The sequence below is a fragment of the Entelurus aequoreus genome, linkage group LG09, assembly GCF_033978785.1.
Source record: "Entelurus aequoreus isolate RoL-2023_Sb linkage group LG09, RoL_Eaeq_v1.1, whole genome shotgun sequence".
Taxonomy (NCBI): domain Eukaryota; kingdom Metazoa; phylum Chordata; class Actinopteri; order Syngnathiformes; family Syngnathidae; genus Entelurus; species Entelurus aequoreus.
The window spans coordinates 18,195,009-18,220,113 of record NC_084739.1 but is presented as its reverse complement, the minus strand read 5'-3'; the positions used below and the strand labels follow the sequence as shown (position 1 = coordinate 18,220,113).

Sequence of the window (25,105 nt, the reverse complement as noted above, 5' to 3'; positions counted from 1 at the left end):
CATTTATTTATTGTTGCTAGTACAAGTTCAGAGGTGTCTAAACTTTTCCAAATTATTTCTTCATTTTGTAAAAATGCCCAAAAAATTCAGATATTTTTTTAAAGAAAAGGCTTAGTGTAGTAACTAGTTGTTATTTTTATTTACTATTTACTAGGCCACCTGCTCAGTGGCCTAGTGGTTAGAGTGTCCGCCTTGAGATCGGTAGGTTGTGAGTTCAAACCCCGGCCGAACGCAGAGTCAAACGCAGAGGTTAATCTCACCAGACTAGTGTGTGTGTGACAATCATTGGTACTTTAACTTCTTTTTATTTTACACTTGTATTTCACTGTAACAACATTTCAGCTTTTTTCTTTACATCACGCCATTTTAATCATCAATTTTTTTTATTATTTGTCTGCTGCTTTATTTGATTTCTAAGTACGTCCATCACAGTGGACCATGATCCAAAATATTGGACAGCATGTGAAACAATACGAACAAACATGTTATTGGTCAGTAGGAAAACTGTAAACGCTCGCAGGAATGATGTTGGAACACTTGTCAGCCGGTCACGCTATCATCATGAACAACAGGCGGAACACCATCAGCAAACTGCAGACACAAACAACAACATTAGTGGCTGCTATGCGGGGTAAAAAATATTATGGCATGCAAAATAATTCATATAGGGAAGCAGAGTTCCTCATAAGAAACAATGTAAATATGAATGATGGGTTCCAGCCTCGGCAAAAGTCCCTATTTATTGAAGCTTTGTACACTATGATCACAATACAAAGTGCTGTACAGTACTTTAAATCAAACAAACATATCAGGGAGGTAATGGATCAACGTTCTACTTAATAACACAACTGTGCTGTACGCGCTGCCCTGCCAACAGAAAAGCCGATCATCCTACAACAATAAACATTTAAACAGGTAAATTCCACCCACATTAACAAGAAGGCGCTGAGAGGGAAAACTAATACTTTTACTAATAGGGCTGTTTGCGTGTAATAAGTCTACTCTGGTATCGTTCTCCAGAAATGTCCTGTCTCATCACAATTAAAATGTCCTGTAGTACAAAGCCTGTTATCTCTCTTCCATACATGTGAGTATGGACGAGTAGTAGACCTCGAAAATAGTCACTTTACACAGGGATTCCCTCCATTTTGCCAGACTGGTCTGTTGTCTTTTTGGGACTTTGTATTGAGTCAACAAGATGGACAAAACTTGTCATTAGGGGGAAAAAACTAACCAAAGGCACACTCTGAAACGCTGAGATTGACTAGGAAGGCAGAAGGCAGTGGAAGGCTACGCCCCCGCTACAATGATGCATCCCTGAGTTTTGCCTGGCAGGCATGAAAAATGAATGACTGAATGAAGCGTTCATGCACAGAGAAGTGCATGAAGAGCACACGGCTCGAGCTCAAAGTTTGCAAATACAAAACCCAAAACCAGTGAAGTTGGCACGTTGTGTAAATCGTAAACAAAAACAGAATACAATGATTTGCAAATCCTTTTCAATTTATATTCGATTGAATAGACTGCAAAGACAAGATATTTAATGTTCGAACTGAGAAATACATTTTTTTTTGCAAATAATCATTAACTTAGAATCGAATGGCTGCAACATGTTGCAAAAAAGTTGGCACAGGGGCATTTTTACCACTGTGTTACATGGCCTTTCCTTTTAACAACACTCAGTAAACGTTTGGGAACTGAGAAGACCAATTTTTTAAGCTTTTCAGGTGGAATTATTCCCATTCTTGCTTGATGTACAGCTTAAATTGTTCAACAGTCTGGGGTCTCCGTTGTGGTATTTTAGGCTTGATATTGCGCCACACATTTTCAACAGGAGACAGGTTTGGACGCTGTTGTAACGCGTGGCTTGGCATTGTCTTGCTGAAATAAGCAGGGGCGTCCATGATAACGTTGCTTGGATGGCAATATGTTGCTCCAAAACCTGTATGTACCTTTCAGCATTAACGGTGCCTTAACAGATGTGTAAGTTACCCATGTCTTGGGCACTAATACACCCCCATACCATCACAGATGCTGGCTTTTCAACTTTGCGCCTATAACAATCCGAATGGTTATTTTCCTCTTTGTTCCGGAGGACACGACGTCCACATTTCAAAACAATTTGAAATGTGGACTCGTCAGACCACAGAACACTTTTCCACTTTGCATCAGTCCATCTCAGATGATCTCGGGCCCAGCGAAGCCGGCGGCGATTCTGGGTGTTGTTGATAAATGGCTTTCGCTTTGCATAGTAGAGTTTTAACTTGCACTTACAGATGTAGCGACAAACTGTAGTTACCGACAGTGGTTTTCTGAAGTGTTCCTGAGCCCATGTGGTGATATCCCTTACACACTGATGTCGCTTTTTGATGCAGTACCGCCTGAGGGATGGAAGGTCTGTAATATCATCGCTTACGTGCAGTGATTTCTCCAGATTCTCTGAACCTTTTGATGATATTACAGACCGTAGATGGTGAAATCCCTAAATTCCTTGCAATAGCTCGTTGAGAAATGTTGTTCTTAAACTGTTAGACAATTTGCTTAGGCATTTCTTCACAAAGTGGTGACCCTCGCCCCATCCTTGTTTGTGAATGACAGAGCATGTCATGGAAGCTGCTTTTATGCCCAACCATGGCACCCACCTGTTCCCAATTATCTGTTCACCTGTGGGATGTTCCAAGTAAGTGTTTGATGAGTATTCCTCAACTTTTTCAGTCTTTTTTGCCACCTGTGCCAGCTTTTTTGAAACATGTTGCAAGCATCAAATTCCAAATGAGATAATATTTGCAAAAAATAAAGTTTTCCAGTTAGAACATTAAATATCTTGTCTTTGCAGTCTATTCAATTAAATATAAGTTGAAAAAGATTTGCAAATCATTGTATTCTGTTTTTATTTACCATTTACACGACGTGGCAACTTCACTGGTTTTGGGGTTTTGTAGAAGGGTCCCTAAATGGAGGTTCCACTCTATGAGTAGATTGTCTCTTTTGGGTGTCCTTGTCTGTGAGTGACGCGGAACAACAACAGAAGAAGAAAAGCGACGTACACGGACCTGTTTGCCTGCTCCATAGAGAACCAATAAAATGTGTCTTGACTTTGAAAAAATAGAAGGGAACTCTTGACCGCGGCACATTTGTTTTGATGACATCGTTCTTCTTCTGTTGTTTCGGGTCACTCACAGATGAGGACACTGCACATGTGCAATCTATTTGTCCAAACATTGAACAGGGATAAAGAAAAGTTTTCCACTTGTTGTTTTAATTCTCACTGGGATAATAGATAACAATCCATTTTCTTGTTTCTTTACAACAAACCAATAAACAGGGGGAAATTGTTTTTATGTTAAATGAATTTTTCTATTCCAAATGAAAAACGGACCATAAACCTGCTTTATAGAAGACTGGAGTGTGGACATCGGAGCCAGTTAGACAGGCATTTATTGAATCAATGTGGAGCATAACAGAGTTAGAGTCTGACCTTAGAACAGTCATAATTCCCGCTGGCATCAGTTTGCCTGACTTCTTGTACCTTGTCCCCATGACGACCGAGAGGACCCCGGCAGCACCTGCAGCGAAGAGCAAAAAAAACAACAACTGCAACTGAAGGATCGACTGATGAACTCTTGCACTTACACAGCGACACTTTAATGTCGGTGCGGTTGTTGGAGATGTTGTAGGCGCCGTAAGCAGACAGGCCGCCAAAGACCAGGCCGGCCATCAGAGACATGACGCTGCCTTCAGTGATGGGGGCAAACATGACCATTAGGGTGTTGTGTCGGCTTCACCTGTCAGAGCACATCAACCTCACGGCTCATCCGACCTTTTCTCCTGTATCCCATGTAACCTCCCAGGAAGATGGCGGCAGCATAGCCAAATCCCATCCAGTCCAACGCCATTGATGAGCTGCACACAGACACTGGTTAGTTTTAATATTAATCCGTTGCTTTCGGTCTCCCCTAGAGGGGGGGGGTTACCCACATATGCGGTCCTCTCCAAGGTTTCTCATAGTCATTCACCGACGTCCCACTGGGGTGAGTTTTTCCTTGCCCGTATGTGGGCTCTGTACCGAGGATGTCGTTGTGGCTTGTACAGCCCTTTGAGACACTTGTGATTTAGGGCTATATAAATAAACATTGATTGAATTATTATTATTAGAGATGTCTGATAAATGCTTTAAAATGTAATAGCGGAAATTATCGGTATCGGTTTTTATTATCGGTATCGGTTTTTTTTTTTTTTTTTTTTAAAAACGAAATCAACATAAAAAACCCAATGCACACTTACAATTAGTGCACCAACCCAAAAAACCTCCCTCCCTCATTTACACTCATTCACACAAAAGGGTTGTTTCTTTCTGTTATTAATATTCTGGTTCCTACATTAGCGTGGGTCACCCTTGGGCAAGGTGTAGCACCCGAATGCCCCCCCCATCAGGGTTACGATACCCCCCATGAACTACCCTAAAAGAGGATGCGTTACCCGGCCCGGAGGAAGCCCGGGGCCCTCCTCCGGAGCTAGGCCCGGAGGTAGGGCTCGTCAGCGAGCGCCTGGTGGCCGGGCTTGCCACGGAGCCCGGCCGGGCACAGCCCGAAGAAGCTACGTGGACACACCATCTTCTCTGCCACGTGGGCCCACCACCCGCGGTCGGAACCAGTGGGGTCGGGTGCGCTGCCAAGTGGATGGCGGTGAAAGTGGAGGCTCCGGACGGACCAATTCGGGGCAGCAGAGGCTGACTTTCGGGACGTGGAACGTCTCTACGCTGGTGGGGAAGGAGCCTGAGCTGGTGCGAGAGGTGGAGCGCTACCGGTTGGATCTGGTGGGGCTTACCTCTACGCATAGCAAGGGCTCTGAAACCACACTCCTGGACAAGGGATGGACCTTGTTCACTTCTGGAGTTGCTCAGGGTGTGAGGGCACAGGCGGGTGTGGGGATACTCACGAGTCCCCGGCTGAGTGCCTGTACGTTGGAGTTCACCCCAGTGGACAAGAGGGTCGCCTCCCTTCGCCTTAGGGTTGGAGGGGGGAAAACTCTGACTGTTGTTTGTGCATACGCACCAAACAGGAGTTCAGAGTATTCAGCCTTCTTGGATACCTTGCATGGGGTCCTGTATGGGGCGCCGGCAGGGGATTCCATAGTCTTGCTGGGGGACTTCAACGCGCACGTGGGCAATGACAGTGATACTTGGACTGGCGTGATTGGGAGGAACGGTCTCCCTGATCTGAACCTGAGTGGTGGATTGTTATTGGACTTCTGTGCTAGTCACGGACTTGCGATAACAAACACCATGTTCAAGCATAAGGATGCTCATAGGTGTACCTGGTACCAGAGCACCCTAGGCCAAAGATCAATGATCGATTTTGTAATCGTATCAGCTGATCTGAGGCCGTATGTTTTGGACACTCGGGTGAAGAGAGGGGCTGAACTGTCAACTGATCACCATCTGGTGGTGAGTTGGGTTAGATGGCGGGGGAAACCTCTGGACAGACCTGGCAAACCCAAGCGTGTAGTGCGGGTGAACTGGGAACGTTTGGAGGAGTCCTCTGTCCGGAAGGACTTCAACTCCCACCTCCGGCGGGACTTCTCTGCCATCCCTGTGGAGGTTGGGGACATTGAACAGGAATGGGCAATGTTCAAAGCCTCTATTGCTAAAGCTGCAGATGCGAGCTGTGGCCAGAAGGTCTTAGGTGCCTCAAGGGGCGGTAACCCTCGAACACCCTGGTGGACAGTGGTGGTCAGGGAAGCCGTCCGACTGAAGAAGGAGTCCTACCGGGGTATGTTATCCCAGGGGACTCCGGAGGCAGTTGCAAGGTACCGACGGGCCCGAAGGGCAGCGGCCGTGGCTGTGGACGAGGCTAAGCAGAGGGTGTGGGAGCAGTTCGGGGAATCCATGGAGAAGGACTATCGGGCGGCACCAAAGCTGTTCTGGAAGACCATACGGCACCTCAGGAGGGGGAAGCAGGGAACCATCCAAGCTGTGTACGGCAAGGATGGGACTTTGCTGACTTCAAGTGAGGAAGTCGTGGGGCGTTGGAAAGAGCACTTTGAGGAACTCCTGAACCTAAATACATCAGACACACCCTCCCTGATAGGAGCAGGGCCTGAGGATGATGGGGGATCGACGTCGATCTCTCGGAGTGAAGTCACTGAGGTAGTTAGACAACTCCACAGTGGCAAAGCTCCGGGGGTTGACGAGATCCGTCCAGAAATGCTGAAGGCTCTGGGTGTTGATGGGCTGTCTTGGTTGATACGCCTTTTCAACATTGCGTGGAAGTCTGGGACAGTGCCGAGGGAGTGGCAGACTGGGGTGGTGGTTCCCCTTTTCAAAAAGGGGGACCAGAGGGTGTGTGCTAATTACAGGGGTATCACACTACTCAGCCTCCCTGGGAAAGTTTACGCCAAGGTACTGGAAAGGAGGGTCCGGCCGATAGTCGAACCTCAGATTCAAGAGGAGCAATGTGGATTCCGTCCTGGTCGTGGAACAACTGACCAACTCTTTACGCTTGCGGGAATCCTGGAGAGGGCCTGGGAGTATGCCTATCCAGTCTACATGTGTTTTGTGGATTTGGAGAAGGCGTATGACCGCGTCCCTCGGGAGATCTTGTGGGAGGTGCTGAGGGAGTACGGAGTGAGGGGAACCCTGTTGAGGGCCATCCAATCTCTGTACAACCAAAGCGAGAGTTGTGTCCGGGTGCTTGGATGTAAGTCTGATCCGTTTCCAGTGGGGGTTGGTCTCCGCCAGGGCTGCGCTCTGTCACCTATCCTGTTTGTGATTTTCATGGACAGGATTTCTAGGCGGAGTCGTGGCCATGGCGGAGAGGGTATACGTCTCGGGGGGCTAAAGGTTGCGTCACTGCTGTTTGCAGATGATGTGGTCCTGATGGCACCTTCGGTTCGTGACCTTCAGCTCTCACTGGATCGGTTCGCAGCCGAGTGTTCAGCGGCTGGAATGAGGATCAGCATCTCCAAATCTGAGGCCATGGTTCTCAGCAGGAAACCGATGGTTTGTACAGTCCGGGTAGGGGACAGGACTCTGTCCCAGGTGGAGGAGTTTAAGTATCTCGGGGTCTTGTTCACGAGTGAGGGAAAGATGGAGAAGGAAATCAGCCGGAGAATCGGAGCAGCTGGGGCAGTATTGCAGTCTCTCTGCCGCACTGTTGTGACGAAACGGGAGCTGAGCCAGAAGGCAAAGCTCTCGGTCTACCGAGCTATCTACATTCCTACTCTCACCTATGGTCATGAAGTGTGGGTAATGACCGAAAGAATAAGATCGCGGATACAAGCGGCCGAAATGAGTTTCCTCAGAAGGGTGGCTGGCATCTCCCTTAGAGATAGGGTGAGAAGTGCAGTCACCCGAGAGAGACTCGGAGTAGAGCCGCTGCTCCTTCGCTTGGAAAGGAGCCAGCTTAGGTGGTTCGGGCATCTCGTGCGGATGCCTCACGAGCGTCTCCCTAGGGAGGTCCTCGTTGCACGTCCCACTGGGAGGAGGCCCCGCGGCAGGCCAAGGACCAGATGGGGGGATTACATCTCCTCTCTGGCCTGGGAACGCTTCGGGATGCCCCAGGAGGAAGTCGCAAATGTTGCTCTGGAGAGGGAAGTCTGGGGGTCTTTGCTGGAGCTGCTGTCCCCGCGACCCGATTCCGGATAAGCGGTTGAAGATGGATGGATGGATGGATATCTTATTTTTTAATTTTTTTTTAAAAGGACCTTATCGTCACCATACCCGGTTGTCCAAATTAAGCATAATAATGTGTTAATTCCACGACTGTATATATCGGTATCGGTTGATATCGGTAATTAAGAGTTGGACAATATCGGATATCGGCAAAAAAGCCATTATCGGACATCCCTAATTATTATTCATTATTTGAATACATAAATTCGCTTTACATTACGCTCACAAAAAGTGGAACTTCTCCACTGGGCGTCGCTGTGAGTTTATCATTATGTTGCGACGCACAGTAACTACTGGCTGACTAGTGCACATACAGCAACCGGCTTTCAGAAAGCATAAACTTAACATCCTATAAATGTTGATGACGCAGGTGTTGGATTACAATTATTTCATCTTGTGCGGCGACAATAATCACATACCTGTCGTTTTAAAAAGGGTGAGAAGTGTGGCAAAAAAGCTCCTGCTCGAGTACACTTCCTGGTTCAGACAAACACGCCACGGTGACAAGACGTACGCATGCGCACGAAAGTGGTGATGCCTTCACAGACAATTCATACAGTAGGAAAGTATGTCAAGTTCGACCGCTTTTAAAAACTAGCAGGTAAGTCATAAAGAGTCCTAGGGTGTGACATCCATTATTTCATTTCCAAGCTATTTTCGTTGTTTGAGGAATACAAGGTGAAATTTGCCAGAAAATATTTTTTTAAATGTTTACATCATTTATGAGCTCCCTAACCAACATTAAAAGCGGTGTATTTATTCAAATGTCCAATTGAAAATCGCTGACAAGGCATTGTTGATCCCACCTGACCTTTTATTTTTTAACATAATCTAATCATTTAAGATTGACATTTGAACAACTGTACTTGCTTATTTTCTACATTTGTCAATAAGGTAGTGCTATTTCCCATTTACATCATGCAGCACAATTACTAATTTTGTACTTTTTGCTACTGTAATAAATAAGTATATGCCACTCCTCATGACGTGTTTATTTGTAGAAAATTAAAACAATGGCCGTCCCCCTAATTGCTGTTAATTGGTTTCAGACATGACCGCAATAAATTAATTTCCGTGAAGTAGGAATTATATAAATAAAATATTTTCAAAACTACAGCCTACGTATTCTTAGTTTTAGTCATGTTTATGTTGTAGGGCTGCAACAACTAATCGATTAAATCGATTAAAAAAATAGTTGGCGATTCATTTAGTCATCGATTCGTTGGATCTATGCTATGCGCAGAGGCAATTTTTTATAAACCTTTATTTATAAACTGCAACATGTACAAACAGCTGAGAAATAATAATCAAAATAAGTATGGGGCCAGTATGCTGTTTTTTTCCCAATAAAATACTGGAAAGGATAGAAATGTAGTTAGTCTCTTTTATCCGGTTATTAATCGATTAATCGAAGTAATAATCGACAGATTAATCGATAATCAAATTAATCGTTAGTTGCAGCCCTATTATGTTGGAAAGTACCTAGTTTACCACCAAATCATGGCAAAATATGCTAGAAAGTATATCAATAAAATATTTTCAAAACTACCGCATAAATATTCTTAGTCATTTTTATGTTTGAAAATACCTGGTTTAGGACCAAATCATGGTAATATATGCTTTACAAAAATTGGTGATGGTGAATGTGTCGCACTGGCCTTCACAAGGTTAAAATCCCCACATTATAATTAGTGCTTGATATGTAGGCTGAAATAATTTTAAAAGACTGATCCATTTAAAGGGAATATAATGAACTGGTACTTTTGGTTAATAGGGAGAAAGTATTAAATTTTAAAGGCATCTAAAGGCTTAAATGTATTTCTTTTGGCAGCATGTGTGACTGTTACATGTGTCGGTAAATCTGGTTCCTCAAAAGAAATACAAATATGATTAGGAACACACATTAAGAAACTTATTGGAGCATCAAGTGATGCAGTTCATTAACTGTTAACCGAAACAGACAATGTATTTCTCTCCCAGGGAAAACACTTTATTTCACTCACCTCCTGAACCCGCAACACATACAATTGGTCAAAAACTGTAAAGAAGTCCTTCAGGAGCAAAATGAGCCACTGTGATGTGCGGACAATAAAGTGAGCACACCCACACACACACAGGGCTGCTGAACGCCCTTGCAAAGACATCCTCTGGGTGAGGGCCGAGGGCACACTCCTCCAAAGAGAAGGCACACAATTGCAGAGTTTTTTAAAATTTAAATGCGGTCATGTAAAAAAAAAAAAAAAAAAAATCTTCCTGAAAGTTATTATAAAATTTGAGACATATTGGAACACAGAAGAAGGGTAAACTGATTGATGGATGAGGTATAAAAACATGTCTTTAAAAATAGTGAGACTGCGACGTGTGGAAAGTGAAATAGAATAAACAGCAGAGATGTAAATAACACACATGGCTTTTTAGTTTGCATGGCTTTCTAACACTGTTCTTTTGTTGTTGCTTAACAGCAAGGTAGATAGATAGTCCCAACGTAACATTTAGGAGAAAAAAGGGAATAGGATCCATTTATAAATTATTGCTGAATGTAAAACACTGATAAAGGACAACAGCAGGATTTGGCAATGGACATTTGTTTTTAGGAGGACAATTGTAGCGTTGGCATGCATTCATAATACTAACTCACCCTCAAGTCATACAACATCATCATATATGCATATTATACTTTCAATGGCTACATTCATTTTCAGTATCAAAGCCCAATGTTGAGCAGCTGGTGGATGAAGGAGCCCTTCTGGAGGCTTTACCAGACGTTTGAGGCATGGACAGGTTACCTGAATGCACTGACAATATGTGGGACCAAAGGAGTGAACTAAGTGCATCATGTGCAACCTTGCATAAATAATAGCCAATTAATGCACTTCATAGTTTGTGTATGTCAGACCTTTGCTTTATAAAAAGAGTAATATCATGTAAGGAGTTAAGAATTGGCCATAATGGAAGGAGGATGGGAAGCATTCATGTTTTGCGTGGAGAGCAGAAGGTAGGACTATGTATTTTATCTCATGTATATATATATATATATATAAAACTAAACCACTTGTTTCTCATCCCCTCTGGCTGCAAAAAACAAACAAACAGGAAATCAGTTTTAGCACAGACCCACGTCTTGTGTTGGCGTACAAAAGAACGGCGGCAGCCTCGGGGCACACTTTGGTCAGGGCAGGGCGTTGACCCACAGCCATCCGACCAGCGTCCCGTACACCCACGTCCTCCAGTACACTTTCCTGCCGCTCTCCGTCAGCAGCAAAGGCAGCGTCAGCCCCCCCAGGATGAGCACGGAGGGGAGGGTTTTGGTGAGGCTGAGGTGGGACGGTGCGCCCTCGCCTGGGAAGCTGCATAGTTTGTCTCGGTCGTCGTGCTCGTAGAAGTCAGCCAGCAGCCTTTGAGAAGACGGACAAGGAAACGTGTCATTCTTTGTCAATGCAGACCAGACCAGCTAGACATTTAACACGGCAAATAAACACTTTTGGTCATCATATAAAGTGACTTTTGCTGGTAAAGTGCTACTCGAGCATCAAGGTACACCTCAGGTTACGCCATTCACCCACTGATGATGCAGCACCAGGACCTTGCTCGAGGATACTTCCACATTATCATAGGTGTGTGTGTGTGTGTGTGTGTATGCGGGGAAAGGATGGGATGATGTTCATGTGTGCCCATGTGTAAGATGTGTTATTTACACATCACCATCGGCGGTCACTCGAACGAGTATGACGATCCTCCTGGTAGGGGTGTATCCCTTTATGGAGGATGCCTGTGCGTGACTTTGTTTAACGTGGGGAGACTGGTGCACGGACAGTCACCACACGATCCTTGACAGAATCGGGTCAGGGTCCAGTGGCATGGAGTCCAAGACGACTGGGGACCCTTTTCTGCTGCAGCCTTCTTCCGCCATCGCAGCCGTTGTGGTAGTTCTTACATCTACCGTCTTCCGCCTGCTCCGCCGTTGAGGTCTTCACCGTATCCCTGGCTAGGGGGCAGTCAGGTACTAGGCCTTTGCCAAGGGCCACCTGGGGTAACAGTAGTAAAGGGGTTAACCTCCTAGTGCCCCAAGACCCCATAGAGGAGCCTCCACTGCCGGATGCACTTTAACGTCATGCCCAGGACAGTATATTTACACAATAACAACATATGTGCCCATGTGTGTTATTTTCACAATAACAACTGTGTTCACTTCCAGTAGATAGTAAATATATACAAGCTATACACTGAAGTTGTTTTCAAGTTAAATTTCAAGTGTTGTCCCTTTCATGTTTGTGTGTAACAATTACAATACAAACCCCGTTTCCATATGACTTCGGAAATTGTGTTAGATGTAAATACAAACGGAATACAATGGTTTGCAAATAATTTTCAACCCATATTCAGTTGAATATGCTACAAAGACAACATATTTGATGTTCAAACTGATTAACATTTATTTTTTTTGCAAATAATCATTAACTTTAGAATTTGATGCCAGCAACACGTGACAAAGTAGTTGGGAAAGGTGGCAATAAATACTGATAAAGTTGAGGAATGCTCATCAAACACTTATTTGGAACATCCCACAGGTGAACAGGCAAATTGGGAACAGGTGGGTGCCATGCTTGGGTATAAAAGTAGATTCCATGAAATGCTCAGTCATCCACAAACAAGGATGGGGCGAGGGTCACCACTTTGTCAACAAATGCGTGAGCAAATTGTTGAACAGTTTAAGAAAAACCTTTCTCAACCAGCTATTGCAAGGAATTTAGGGATTTCACCCTCTACGGTCCGTAATATCATCAAAGGGTTCAGAGAATCTGAAGAAATCACTGCACGTAAGCAGCTAAGGCCGTGACCTTCGATCCCTCAAGTTAAAACTCCTATGCAAGGCGAAAACCGTTTATCAACAACACCCAGAAACGCTGTCGGCTTCGCTGGGCCTGAGCTCATCTAAGATGGACTGATACAAAGTGGAAAAGGGTTCTGTGGTCTGACGAGTCCACATTTCAAATTTTTTTTGGAAACTGTGGACGTCGTGTCCTCCGTACCAAAGAGGAAAATAACCATCCAGATTGTTATAGGCGCAAAGTTGAAAAGCCAGCATCTGTGATGGTATGGGGGTGTATTAGTGCCCAAGACATGGGTAACTTACACATCTGTGAAGGCGCCATTATTGCTGAAAGGTACATACAGGTTTTGGAGCAACATATGTTGCCATCCAAGCATTGTTACCATGGACGCCCCTGCTTATTTCAGCAAGACAATGCCAAGCCACGTGTTACATCAACGTGGCTTCATAGTAAAAGAGTGCAGGTACTAGACTGGCCTGCCTGTAGTCCAGACCTGTCTCCCATTGAAAATGTGTGGTGCATTATGAAGCCTAAAATACCACAACGGAGACCCCCGGACTGTTGAACAACTTAAGCTGTACATCAAGCAAGAATGGGAAAGAATTCCACCTGAAAAGCTTAAAAAATGTGTCTCCTCAGTTCCCAAACGTTTACTGAGTGTTGTTAAAAGGAAAGGCCATGTAACACAGTGGTGAACATGCCCTTTCCCAACTACTTTGGCACGTGTTGCAGCCATGAAATTCCAAGTTAATTATTATTTGCAAAAAAAAAATAAAGTTTATGAGTTTGAACATCAAATATTTTGTCTTTGTAGTGCATTCAATTGAATATGGGTTGAAAAGGATTTGCAAATCATTGTATTCCGTTTATATTTACATCTAACACAATTTCCCATTCATATGGAAACGGAGTTTGTAAATCTGGCTGAGCAAAGGTGTGTGTGTGTGCGTGTGTGTGTGGGTGTGTGTGTGTGTGTGTGTGTGTGTGTGTGTGTGTGTGTGTGTGTGTGTGTGTGTGTGTGTGGGAAAAGGATGGGATGATGTACATGTGTGCCCATGTGTAAGATGTGGCTCTTTGCGGTAACAGTAAAAAATGTGAATCTTGGTGTAACTGGTTGGCCACCCCTGCACTATAGTATCTTTAAGGGGTGCTGAAAAAATCATTCCGATTCTAAAATTTTCTACCGCTTGTCCCATTCGGGGTCGCGGGGTTGCTGGAGCCTATCTCAGCTGCATTCGGGCGGAAGGCGGGGTACACCCTGAAATCGATTCATATTTTTTAAGAATTTATTTAAAATGTTACATTTCTTTTTTATAAATGAATTTTTAAAAATATGTTTTTTACTCGCTGAATGTGTACGTCATACGTCAGCAGTCAAAAGGAGCTTTTGTAATCGGTTTTGAAAATGTTTTATTATCATTTTTTAGACCAAATGATTGACTCTGAATCAATGGAAAGTTGTAAGATTTCCATCCTCAGTATCTTATAGTACACGGCATGATAGCCTTGCACTGTACAAGTGGTCACAAAAACATGATGGGATTGTGGAGGGTCACATCAGTCACACACAAGACAGAATGTGTTGGCACGCTTCACTGAGGAAGCGTGCAAGCAAAACATCACGGAGGCTTTGCTTATTGATTGAATCAAAAATAATGTTGACCACGCAAGTTCCGCACAAACACTCACCGGTCCTTGATTTCAAAGCGCTCGTGCAGCCACCTGCGGAAGAAGAGCGGCTCAGGAGGAATTTCCTTGACATCCACACGTTCGAAGTGGATGTGGACTCTCGGACATTCTTTGCACAGGAATTCTGCAAAGCAAAAAAAAACAAAACAGAAAATAACAATAATAACCAAGGAGACTAAACAAAAACAGGAAGGACTTTCAGCAAAGCGGCACGTAGGGCGAGTCGGTGGCTGTTGCGTGCAGGAAGGTAGCCATAAATGGAGAATAATCACAAGAGAAGACCTCCACCAAGGCTTCAATGATTGTCACCTGCACAAAGAATGTGACGAACACTGTGGGCTCTTAAAAGATTAATATTTTCACGTTCTGAAGCCAAAGAAAACCAAATGTAATAAATACAATTTAATGTAGCTTCTGATCCTGCATACATGTCTTACATTTTCTTCAAATTCAAAATGACTCAATGATAAAATACAGGCATTTTTAAATAGCACCAATATTGATATTTTTACAAATAAATAAGCCAACAAATGATAAGGTAACATCATATCAGTGTCAACACAACCCTTAAACCATGTGGTTTAAGTCAAATGGTTGACTTTTCAGTCCCACGTCGCATAAAACCTTTGGAGCCAATACAGAAACGGTCAGAGGTGAGCAAGTGTGAAGGCTCAAGGCTACATGTGTATCCCCTGAGAATGTGACCTTCCTGTTTCCACAACATCCAATCGGATCAGGAAACTCGGTGTTGCGGCCAAGAGGGAAACCTGGTCGAAGTTAAGAGCAGAAAAGCCTTTTACCTTCAGCCTAAGATGAAATATTGCATTAAGGAATACTGATAAAATAAATAATCTGCCTTGTACACGCACAAAAGTGTCATGCGTTTTTTTTGGGTTGCAGGGCTACTGGATAGATTGTTAAGCAGTGTATCTCATCCTTTTTTCCTGTTGGGTATTTTATCAGCCAGGTACTTCCGAGACCAGAGCTATTCAACTACGGCCCGGGAATGACACTATAGCGGCCACTAAGTTCAGTTCAAAACTTTGAAGACATTTTTGCAGCAAATCCCTAAAAACACTAGAGTGCTCCTGTTGTCTAGAGGAACTTGGACCACTGTAAACACATTAGCAGGGGCCTTATGAATTAGGCGTGCGTATGCACAAAAACCCGGGGTACGCCCACATTCACGGCAAAAGTGAGATGCATCAAGAGTGAACTGGATGTGGAAATGGCAACTTCCTGGCTGACGTACGCACATTTCTACAGGCTGTGAATATTTTGGCGACACAAAGAGGTAATTGTTCGGGCTTTGCCAACATTTGAGTTCAACAATGTAAAAGATTGAGGTATGGACACAAAATTTACTTTTTTGCCAATGCATTTAATGCTTCATATTAATATTTATGAGGATGTCTATTAATTTATCTCGGCGATCATTTTTGCCACCTATTGCAGTCGCAATGTTTTCCTGTGACGACTTTGTGTCCTGTACGGCTGCTAGCCCAAGAAGCTCTCCTGTGTTGTAATAACAGCGTAATCAAACAAAAGTCAAAGTCTTCCGTATCCTTTTTTGATAGGCTGGGGTGCAGCACTACTTTATCTCCGATCCCCTTGCCTATTTTGGCCATGCACAGCCATCTTGACATACTCACACACTTTATTCCACTCAACTCTCCTTTGTTTGCTGAGAAAGAAGTACCTTCTCCTGACTCCTACTAAATTCTGATTGGGCAGAGTGTGAATATCTTAGGCACATGACTAATTTCAATATGATTTATACATTTATAAAGGGGTGTGCCCTGGGCATGCTCAGCCACGCAAACAACTGCGGTCAATTCCATGTTTATTGGGACGTCAAAAAGAAATATGGTTGGATTCGTGTGTGCACACTAGGGTTGTCTGGGTACCAAATACCAAAATGTACCGTATTTTTCGGACTATAAGTCTGAGTTTTTTTTATAGTTTGGCCGGGGGTGCGACTTATACTCAGGAGCGACTTATGTGTGAAATTATTAACATATTACCGTAAAATATCAAATAATATTATTTAGCTCAATCACGTAAGAGACTAGACGTATAAGATTTCATCGGATTTAGCGATTAGGAGTGACAGATTGTTTGGTAAACGTATAGCATGTTCTATATGTTATAGTTATTTGAATGACTTTTACCATAATATGTTACGTTAACATACCAGGCACGTTCTCAGTTGGTTATTTATGCGTCATATAATGTACACTTATTCAGCCTGTTGTTCACTATTTATTTATTTTAAATTGCCTTTCAAATGTCTATTCTTGGTGTTGGATTTTATCAAATAAATTTCCCCAAAAAATGCGACTTTTATATGTTTTTTTCCTTCTTTATTATGTATTTTTGGCCGGTGCGCCTTATACTCCGGAGCGACTTATACTCCCAAAAATACGGTATATCGATACTTTTTCAAAATAAAGGGAACTAAAAACATTTTTTAATTGAATTTTAATTTCATTTTAACAGAAAATCTTACAATTAGAGATGTCCGATAATATCGAACTTCCGATAATATCAGCCGATAAATGCTTTAAAATGTAATATCGGAAATTATCGGTATCGGTTTCAAAAAGTAAAATTCATGACTTTTTAAAACGCTGCTGTACGAAGTGGTACACGGACGTAGGGAGAAGTACAGAGCGCCAATAAACCTTAAAAGGCTCTGCCTTTGCGTGCCGGCCCAATCACATAATAACTACGGCTTTTCACACACACAAGTGAATGCAAGGCATAGTTGGTCAACAGCCATACAGGTCACACTGAGGGTAGCCGTATAAACAACTTTAACACTGTTACAAATATGCGCCACACTGTGAACCTACACCAAACAAGAATGACAAACACACTTTGGGAAAACATCCGCACCGTAACACAACATAAACACAACAGAACAAATACCCAGAACCCCTTGCAGCACTAACTCTTCCGGGACGCTACAATATATATATAAAAGCCACTATCGGACATCTCTACTTACAATACATTACACAAATGTTTCCTATTGCACTCAAAGTACCATTTTAGAAGGTTAAAACAGATATTAAAAGGCATTGAACACATTGGACTTATCTTGTTGAATTCAAAGAACAATTTACAATTTTCCATATTACATATAGTCTGCCATAATCAAGGATTAGGTTAGAACAGAATAAAAAGCTTTATTGACATTATATTAAATTATTCATGATTTATGGTTACCACTCCTGGTCTGTATTTTAAAAAAACACAATTATTAGTAAATACTAAAAAAAACAAAAAACTAAGGATAAAAGTACACAGATAAGCCATGTAGCTGGTAAAACACACAATTGATAAAGATAACACACAAATCGTAGGAATTTGTTACAAAAATCAGTCATTTCACTTGCATTAGTTGATGCTAATTGGGCAGTTGTAACTGCTAATATTTGACATCAAGCCAAGCAGCTGTGTGCGCATCTATCTACGTATCTACATGTGCACAGCAGGGGAGCTGGTTAACTTATGAGAGTAGCGTATGTGTGTTTTTGAGAATGGAAATGCGGTGAGTGGGCGAGTAACGAGAGAGAGCAGTAGCGTGTACACTGCGCAGTAGAGTGATGAGCGGGTGAATTTAATTATTTATATAGCGGTTTTCTCTAGTGACTCAAAGCGCTTTACATAGTGAAACCCATTATCTAAGTTACATTTAAACCAGTGTGGGTGGCACTCGGAGCAGGTGAGTATCTTGCCCAAAGACACAACGGCAGTGACTAGGATGGTGGAAGTCGGGATCTAACCTGGAACCCTCAAGTTACTGGCACGGCCGCTCTACTAACTAATAAACCGATTATCACGAATCAGCGGCCTCGTTATTCTGACCCAAATGCGGATAAAGTGAAGGGTGTTAACCCCAACGAAAACATCTTCCCTGTGCTCCTCGACGACAGTCTGCACGGGAGTCGAACAGCAGTAAAGGTGTTACAACTACATTATTACCTATCACTCTTTATAACTCCTTGTGCAGATCTGAATGCTTATTGTTTAAACGTTTACCTAAGTTTGAAGCAAAGGTCGCAATACTAATTGCCACGTTTGGAGAGGCGTGTTTTAAAGCAACATTTGCAGCGCCTCCCTGTTGGAAGCGTCACCTTTATCGATAGTTTTGAAGCCCAAATATCTCCATATTGCACTTCACCAACCCCTTTATAAACCAGTAGAATTGCCTTTTTTTCGTCAATCTTTCTCTCATCGATGTTATTGCTTGTATGTGCGTTTTAATTAGTTAATTAGTACCGCCGTACTTTATTAATACCTGTATACCGTACAACCCTAGTGTGCACATTTCATTGCATCTGATTTTTTGTTTGGTATCCCGTTTTCTGGATTTGAATTACACCAATTTTGAGTAAGAAATTCACACAACTCTTAAAACATGAGGCCTCAGATCCCTGCATTGACATTTTAACCTTGCTAGCCAACATAGAACACTGCGGTTTAAACTTGTGATTTACTTATATTGAGGTGATCCTCAGGGCATTGCTGTAAGTCCTATCCTTTTTGTTGTTCCTAATATGATTTATGTAACTAAGGTGTTGCTGTAGGTTATTTTTACTTCAGATGCACTCAGTAGTCATTTGTTCAACTTTTTTAGTTATACTAGTAGTTTTCCTCAAAGTTCAATTTTAGGTTCTCTCTTTTTTATCATTTGGGCTATTCAACTGGTGGCGCGAGGGTTGGGTTAAAAAAAACTTGCGATACACTCACATTTTGGCCGCAGATTCCTAAAAACACTAGATAAGAGTGCTGTCATATAGATCATTTTTGACTAGCTTTTTTACAGAAGATCCTTAAAAACAGCAGAGTGCTCCTGTAACTCTGACAAAATAAACAAACAAAAATCCAATGTCCACTGTAATGGACGCTGGTTCTTCAAAACAATTCAATTAAATTTATTCAGGATAGCCCATTGAGATGCACCATCTCGTTTTAAGGGGGTCCTAACAAATACAGAAAAACATAAAACATACATTACAACAAAACACAGCCATCCATCCATTTTACAATCAAACACAAAAACACACTGCTCTACCACCTGCTCACACACATTTAAATAAACCATTGTAATCGATTACAATACAATATAACATCAGGAGCAACATAATACAACTTCAAAATCAGAAACAATAACTGGATTACAGGTCGGCAATATTTTTGATTTAAAAATAAAAAAAGAAGTAATGGACTTTAAAGAAGCAGAAATATTATTCCAGTCAAATGGGGCTTTAAACTTGAATGACCTGCAACCTATTTCCCTATTTTCGATACTGTGAAAAATTCCATCCATCCATCCATCTTCACCCGCGTATCTGGAATCGGGTCGCGGGGACAACAGCTCCAGCAGAGACCCCCAGACTTCCCTCTCCAGAGCAACATTTGCTACTTCCTCCTGGGGAATCCCGAAGCGTTCCCAGACCAGAGAGGAGATGTAATCCCCCCCATCTGGTCCTTGGCCTGCCGCGGGGTCTCCTCCCAGTGGGACGTGCAACGAGGACCTCCTTAGGGAGACGCTCGTGAGGCATCCGCACGAGATGCCCGAACCACCTAAGCTGGCTCCTTTCCAAGCGAAGGAGCAGCGGCTCTACTCCGAGTCTCTCTCGGGTGACTGAACTTCTCACCCTATCTCTAAGGGAGATGCCAGCCACCCTTCTGAGGAAACTCATTTCGGCCGCTTGTATCCGCGATCTTATTCTTTCGGTCATGACCCACACTTCATGACCAAAGGTGAGAGTAAGAATGTAGATAGCTCGGTAGACCGAGAGCTTTGCCTTCTGGCTCAGCTCTCAGAGCTGTGAAAAATTGATTATTCATATTTCTAAGAGAATAGGGAGCTGTATACTGAATTAAAATTGTTTTAAGTATGGTGGGACATGTAAGTAAATACATTTAAAAAGAAACAAACTAAATGAAAGTGATGCCTCGATTTAGGACTGAGCCAAATAACAGTCTAGTACACGACACAATGGTGAGTTATGAATGGACATCTCAGGACAAGACTATGCAAATAATTATATACAATGTTGAGAGGTTTGAGGATAGAGTCAGTAGTGTTTTGGTAAACAACATCAGCATAATCTAGTTTGGGAAGTAACAATTGTAAAAGCAAAAACAATGGATTGATCCACAGAGAGAGCCCAAACAGCCATACATTTTCTTACAAATATAACCAATATGTAGTTTTAAGGTAAGCTCAGGGTCAATCCAAAGACCAAGGTATTTAAATACTTAACTTGTTCTAGTGGAGTTCCATCATTAAAATTAGTATGCAATTCAGATAAATAAGATAAACGATATTTTGTGCCAAACACAATAAAACATGATTTTTTCATATTAATAACAAGTTAGTTGTTATTAAACTAGTGTTGTACAGTACTGAAGTCTTGTCGGAAGTTATACTCGATTTGTGGTTGGAATGGTAAATAAAAGAGCCATCGGCATAGAGATTAACATGACAAAATGAGCACATTTGAGGTAAATCATTAATAAAAAAATAGACAAAATAAGTGGGCCTATGTGGAACCCTGTGGGACACCTATCAACTAACATTTGATTATGGGATCGGCAACCCAAAATGTTGAAAGAGCCATATTGGGAAGAAAAAAAAAAAAAGATCTGTCTGGAGCTGCAAAAATTAAAAGCCTTATATAAGTCTTACAATGAAGGCAACACATGATGTGTCTCTATTAGCCTACTATCAACATTACAATGTGTTGCAGGCTGACGCAAATCTTTGTTGACAGAAATGTTGAAATTTTATATTTATTATACACATTTTTACAACATTTTTACAAACATCCTGGAAATTACGGTCTTGGAATGGCCAAAAGGTATAGATGTGTGTGACCAAGTTAAGGGAAACAGCCGGCCGTCTTCTTCTAATGGATTCATCACAATATTTGAAAGCTGGGTAACGTTTGCAGTGGTCTATAACAACATGGCACACCAACAACTATCAGAAATGCAGCCAATATTACATACAGATAATGTGCCATGAGACATGCAAATATAAATTAAATACACAGACGATATAAGTAAAGGAAGTTAAATGAGCTCAAATATACCTACAAACAAGACACAATGATGCAATATCTACATACAGCTAGCCTAAATAGCATGTTAGCATCGATTAGCTTGCAGTCATGCACTGACCAAATATGCCTTATTAGCACTCCACACAAGTCAATAACAACAACATCAATAACATCAACGTTTGTGCATTCACACATATCATATAACGTTTGATGGACAAAATGAGACAAAGGAGTGGCATAAAGCATGTTTTTCTGTGGCAGCGTTGGAGAAAGTTGTGCATGTAAAGAAACTACGGTAAGTACAAGGACTTCCAACATTAGTAGGACAAAACAGCGCTCACCAAATACTCATCAGTGAAGCATGTTTAATTTAAACAGTGGGATTTCTAACAATCAGGGAAGTTTGTGTCATGTTTGTCCTACAGAAACAATATTAAAGCAACAAATATATTTTTTCCCCCACCTTTTTACATTTTCAGGGTGAAATACATCCATTTGTTTAAAAAAATAATAGATATCCTGCTTCTCTTTGCTTCCATCTCCTGTCAGACGAGCAGTCACCTGCACCGCATGGGAGCAGGAAGTGCGTGATGAGAGAAATAAGTTTTCTTTCCTTGCTTGAAAACAACGCTGTTTATTCCTGACTGCAAAGGGATGTTTTTTCTAAACACTGCAACAGCGCACACGGAATCACTGCGAACACGCAATCAATGGAAAAACTCCAAAACAGAAGTCATGCTCTTTACAGGAAGCCACAGAATGGCACTAGGTAATGTTGGCTTTGTGATTAATTCCTGAGGGCGTTATTACAATGTCCAATCTTTCAGAATCGATAATACAACACCAGCACAACGGTGGGAACGCTGATTAACAAAGAATGTTGGCAGCTGTTAGTTAGTTCCTAAGGGGCTGTAAAAATGATTTTGTAGCAGTATTTACAAGAACTCTCTTGTCTGCTTAATAATCAGCTGTATAAATGCAGCAATTGACCGAAGTAACCCTAGAAACTAGAGCTATTTAAACATCCGAGTAGGCTCATCAATGTTTTCATTCAAACAAAGAAAGTACTATTTTTTCCTGAACGATGTTATGTCATTGCAGCAAACATTGGTTAAATTTTCCTTTGCTGACCTCGACTGAGTTGAGTCAAGGAGTTCCAGGTGTATTTTGGCTCCGAGTGTACAAGCTCGACATAATGATCCTTTCAAATGAGAGCAGCTGAAGATGAGATCCAACTTACCCGGCATTGAAGGCGCTGGTTTTCTTTGACCGTCAACTCCGAGTGTTCCCTCGTAGGCCACTGTGACATCATAAACCGCATCCAAGTGGCCCCTCATGGTCTCGAGGGCGATGTGTGATGCTTTCATCCTGGGTGTTAGTGTGTGTCTCAGAACGGCGAGTCCTGCAGAGGACACGAGAGAAGTAGTACATATTTTAACAGAGCATGTGGGCTTGTCATGTCTCTCCTTCAGTCACACAATGCTCCTAAACATGTTGGAATCAGTACTTGTCCCAGGATTAGTGTGCAGGATTATGCCAAAAGTACTTCATTTATTTTCCTCAAAAACAAGTTGAGAGGTGACGGCAAGTGTCAGGGAAGAATCCAACAATGTATTTTCCCTTTTGTCATTAATGCTTCAAAGACATAATTGAAGTCTACTGAGTGCTTTTCTATGAAGCTTAATAACTAGGACACACATGAGGTCAATGTAAAGGCCTCATGACATGCTGAGGTCAGTTACTCAGCTGTTCAATGTGGAAGGGGCACGCTTCTCTACTCACTAATATCTCACAAATAGCAGGTAATGTCATGTGAACATGTCAGCTCCTGTGGGCGATTTGTTTGGATTAATGGGGGAAGGTAACTATCAAAAGCTGGAGCTCAGAGATACGCTTCATCTCCGCAGCACGGGTACCAAATAGGAAAAATGTTCATGCAGCAAACACAGGAAGCAGGAAAATATTAGGTGACACAGACATAAAGTTCATCTACAGTATATTACTAATTACTGCGCGTTTATTGGAGTTACTGGATCAGGCAACAGTAAAGTAAAAGAGCCTACTAGATTTTAGTATAAATTCTAAATATGCTCCTTTTAAACTTTTGATACTTTGCTACTTTAGACATTTGGCAATTAACAAAAAGGCATCTGGTTATTGCAGACCACCATGAATTAGTCTGTCATGTAATTTCTTCAGAGACTAGTTATACAAAATGTAGTCATTATTTCTACGCCTACAGCAAATGTGTAATCCTCCAAGAACATAATGAAGGAAATACATATATCTTCCTTTTTATGCCGGACTACAGTGGACATCAAAGGGGAACTGCACTTTTTTGGAATTTTGCGTAAATCCTTATGTGAGACAAGCACACATATTTTTCTTTTTTTTGTGTATTCTAAATCGTAAATAAGTCTTGGCAAGAGTTGATTAACATTGTAGCTAATAAGAATAAATTGTTCATCTTGTAAATTTCTCTAAAAAACATACAAAAAATGTCAACGATACTCAATTTACATGTTGTGACCTGCATATTAACCAAGTATAAGCAACATTGTTATTATAAGAACTAACACAGAGAAACTACTAAACGCAGCGCATTTTCCAACCAGAGAAACCTTATGCAGCAATTGACACACTGAGCTGCTGCTGCATCACCTCTTGAGTTGGTAATAGTTTGTACTAGATTATAAATCATGCCTCGCAATTATATAGTCGAAGGTTGTGGCCATAAAGAAAGAAGTTGGTCAACATTCAAATTAAATTCATACCCGGAAAAAATCGCGTCGAAGATGGGACAATATGCTCATATGCTACCAACATTTTTTTTTTAACCAAGGATTACGATGATCATGTAATCAGGGAACACAAGTTTTGTGTTGAAATTATAAACAATCTATCAGTCAGCATCCCAGTGAGAGCAGACATTGTACAGTTAGTGATTGTTTTATTATGTTCAAAGTTTGTTATTTCTTTTTCAGCACTTAGCAATACTGCCAGGTGATGCTTAGTATTTCACTTGAACTGGATCTGCTCATCACTCAGCATTTAAAACTTGTAGCTCATCCTCTGTATATTCAGGCACAGAAATATAAGGTTCTGGATCATCATTTGTCCCCAAGTAATTGTTGTCTCTAATGAAGTCTAACATGATAAGTAGTTGTTGTTATTGTTTAGGAATTAGCGAATGGTGTGATGCACCTGTAAAATCAATGCACCACCATAGTGCTTAGAATGACCAAAATACGTAAATATTACTTGTTATTATGAATGTGCCTGTTACATTACATATATACCTACAGCATATCTATACAACATTGATGGAGGTTTGGATGTTTTTCATAGTGTTTTATAGGAGGAATAGATTGAATCCCTATTAACTCAATTTTTAGCCACCTCCTGCTAGCTTCTATTAACAATTTAGAATGCATAAAAAAAGAAGGAAACATGTTCTTGCCTCAAATAAGGATTGAGAATGATAGGCAAAACTCAAAAACATGAGCAGATCCCCTATAAAAGTGGAGCTCTCTCTGACAATTTGATAGCCACGAAAAGTAAGAGTTGCAGGGATCTTGTGAGACTTCAGCTCAATGAGCATCTCAACTAAGCAATAGTGTTGGCTTGTTTGTTTTATGATGCTACCATTGCAGTGATGTTTTATTGTTTATTTAACAGGGACAATGGGCAAACGTATTCATCTTTACAAAAATAAGATATCATTCACACCAGATTTAACTACTGCTACTTCCAATCTGCAGCCACTAGGCAAGTAGTTTAAGACAATAAAATAAAATCAACAACTATTCATAACATCCGACTGATTCGCA

General features: G+C 41.8%; 2 protein-coding genes across 4 annotated transcripts in view; both read right to left on the bottom strand.

The window, feature by feature from the left end:
* Positions 1-144: 144 nt before the first annotated feature.
* Positions 145-8,225, bottom strand: tmem14a (transmembrane protein 14A). The gene is made up of 5 exons (XM_062058256.1): positions 8,092-8,225; positions 3,821-3,903; positions 3,634-3,735; positions 3,479-3,566; positions 145-591 (listed from the first exon to the last, which is right to left on the bottom strand). Exons 2-5 carry the CDS (start codon positions 3,894-3,896, stop codon positions 549-551), a joined length of 309 nt encoding a protein of 102 aa, XP_061914240.1. The 5' UTR covers positions 3,897-3,903; positions 8,092-8,225; the 3' UTR covers positions 145-548.
* Positions 8,226-9,646: 1,421 nt separating this feature from the next.
* The window catches only part of agpat5 (1-acylglycerol-3-phosphate O-acyltransferase 5 (lysophosphatidic acid acyltransferase, epsilon)), a 35,006-nt gene continuing 19,547 nt past the window's right edge, over positions 9,647-25,105 (bottom strand). For 2 of the 3 annotated variants that reach the window (XM_062058252.1, XM_062058251.1), the window contains 3 exons: positions 22,516-22,677; positions 14,194-14,317; positions 9,647-11,067 (listed from right to left, as the gene is read on the bottom strand). In XM_062058252.1, the coding sequence (XP_061914236.1) occupies positions 10,842-11,067; positions 14,194-14,317; positions 22,516-22,677 (512 nt within the window). In that variant the 3' untranslated portion in view covers positions 9,647-10,841. Of the gene's footprint in view, positions 11,068-11,490; positions 11,698-14,193; positions 14,318-22,515; positions 22,678-25,105 lie in introns of all 3 variants that reach the window. The other variant, XR_009827237.1, reaches the window with a different exon arrangement.

Excerpts from the sequence above, each read along its gene's own strand:
- tmem14a (XM_062058256.1), bottom strand. The coding sequence starts at position 3,896 with ATGGCGTTGGACTGGATGGGATTTGGCTATGCTGCCGCCATCTTCCTG. Across the intron at positions 3,567-3,633 it reads CGACATTAAAGTGTCGCTGT|GTGCTGCCGGGGTCCTCTCG; the intron begins GTAAGTGCAAGA and ends TCTTCGCTGCAG. Across the intron at positions 592-3,478 it reads GGAATTATGACTGTTCTAAG|TTTGCTGATGGTGTTCCGCC; the intron begins GTCAGACTCTAA and ends TTGTGTCTGCAG.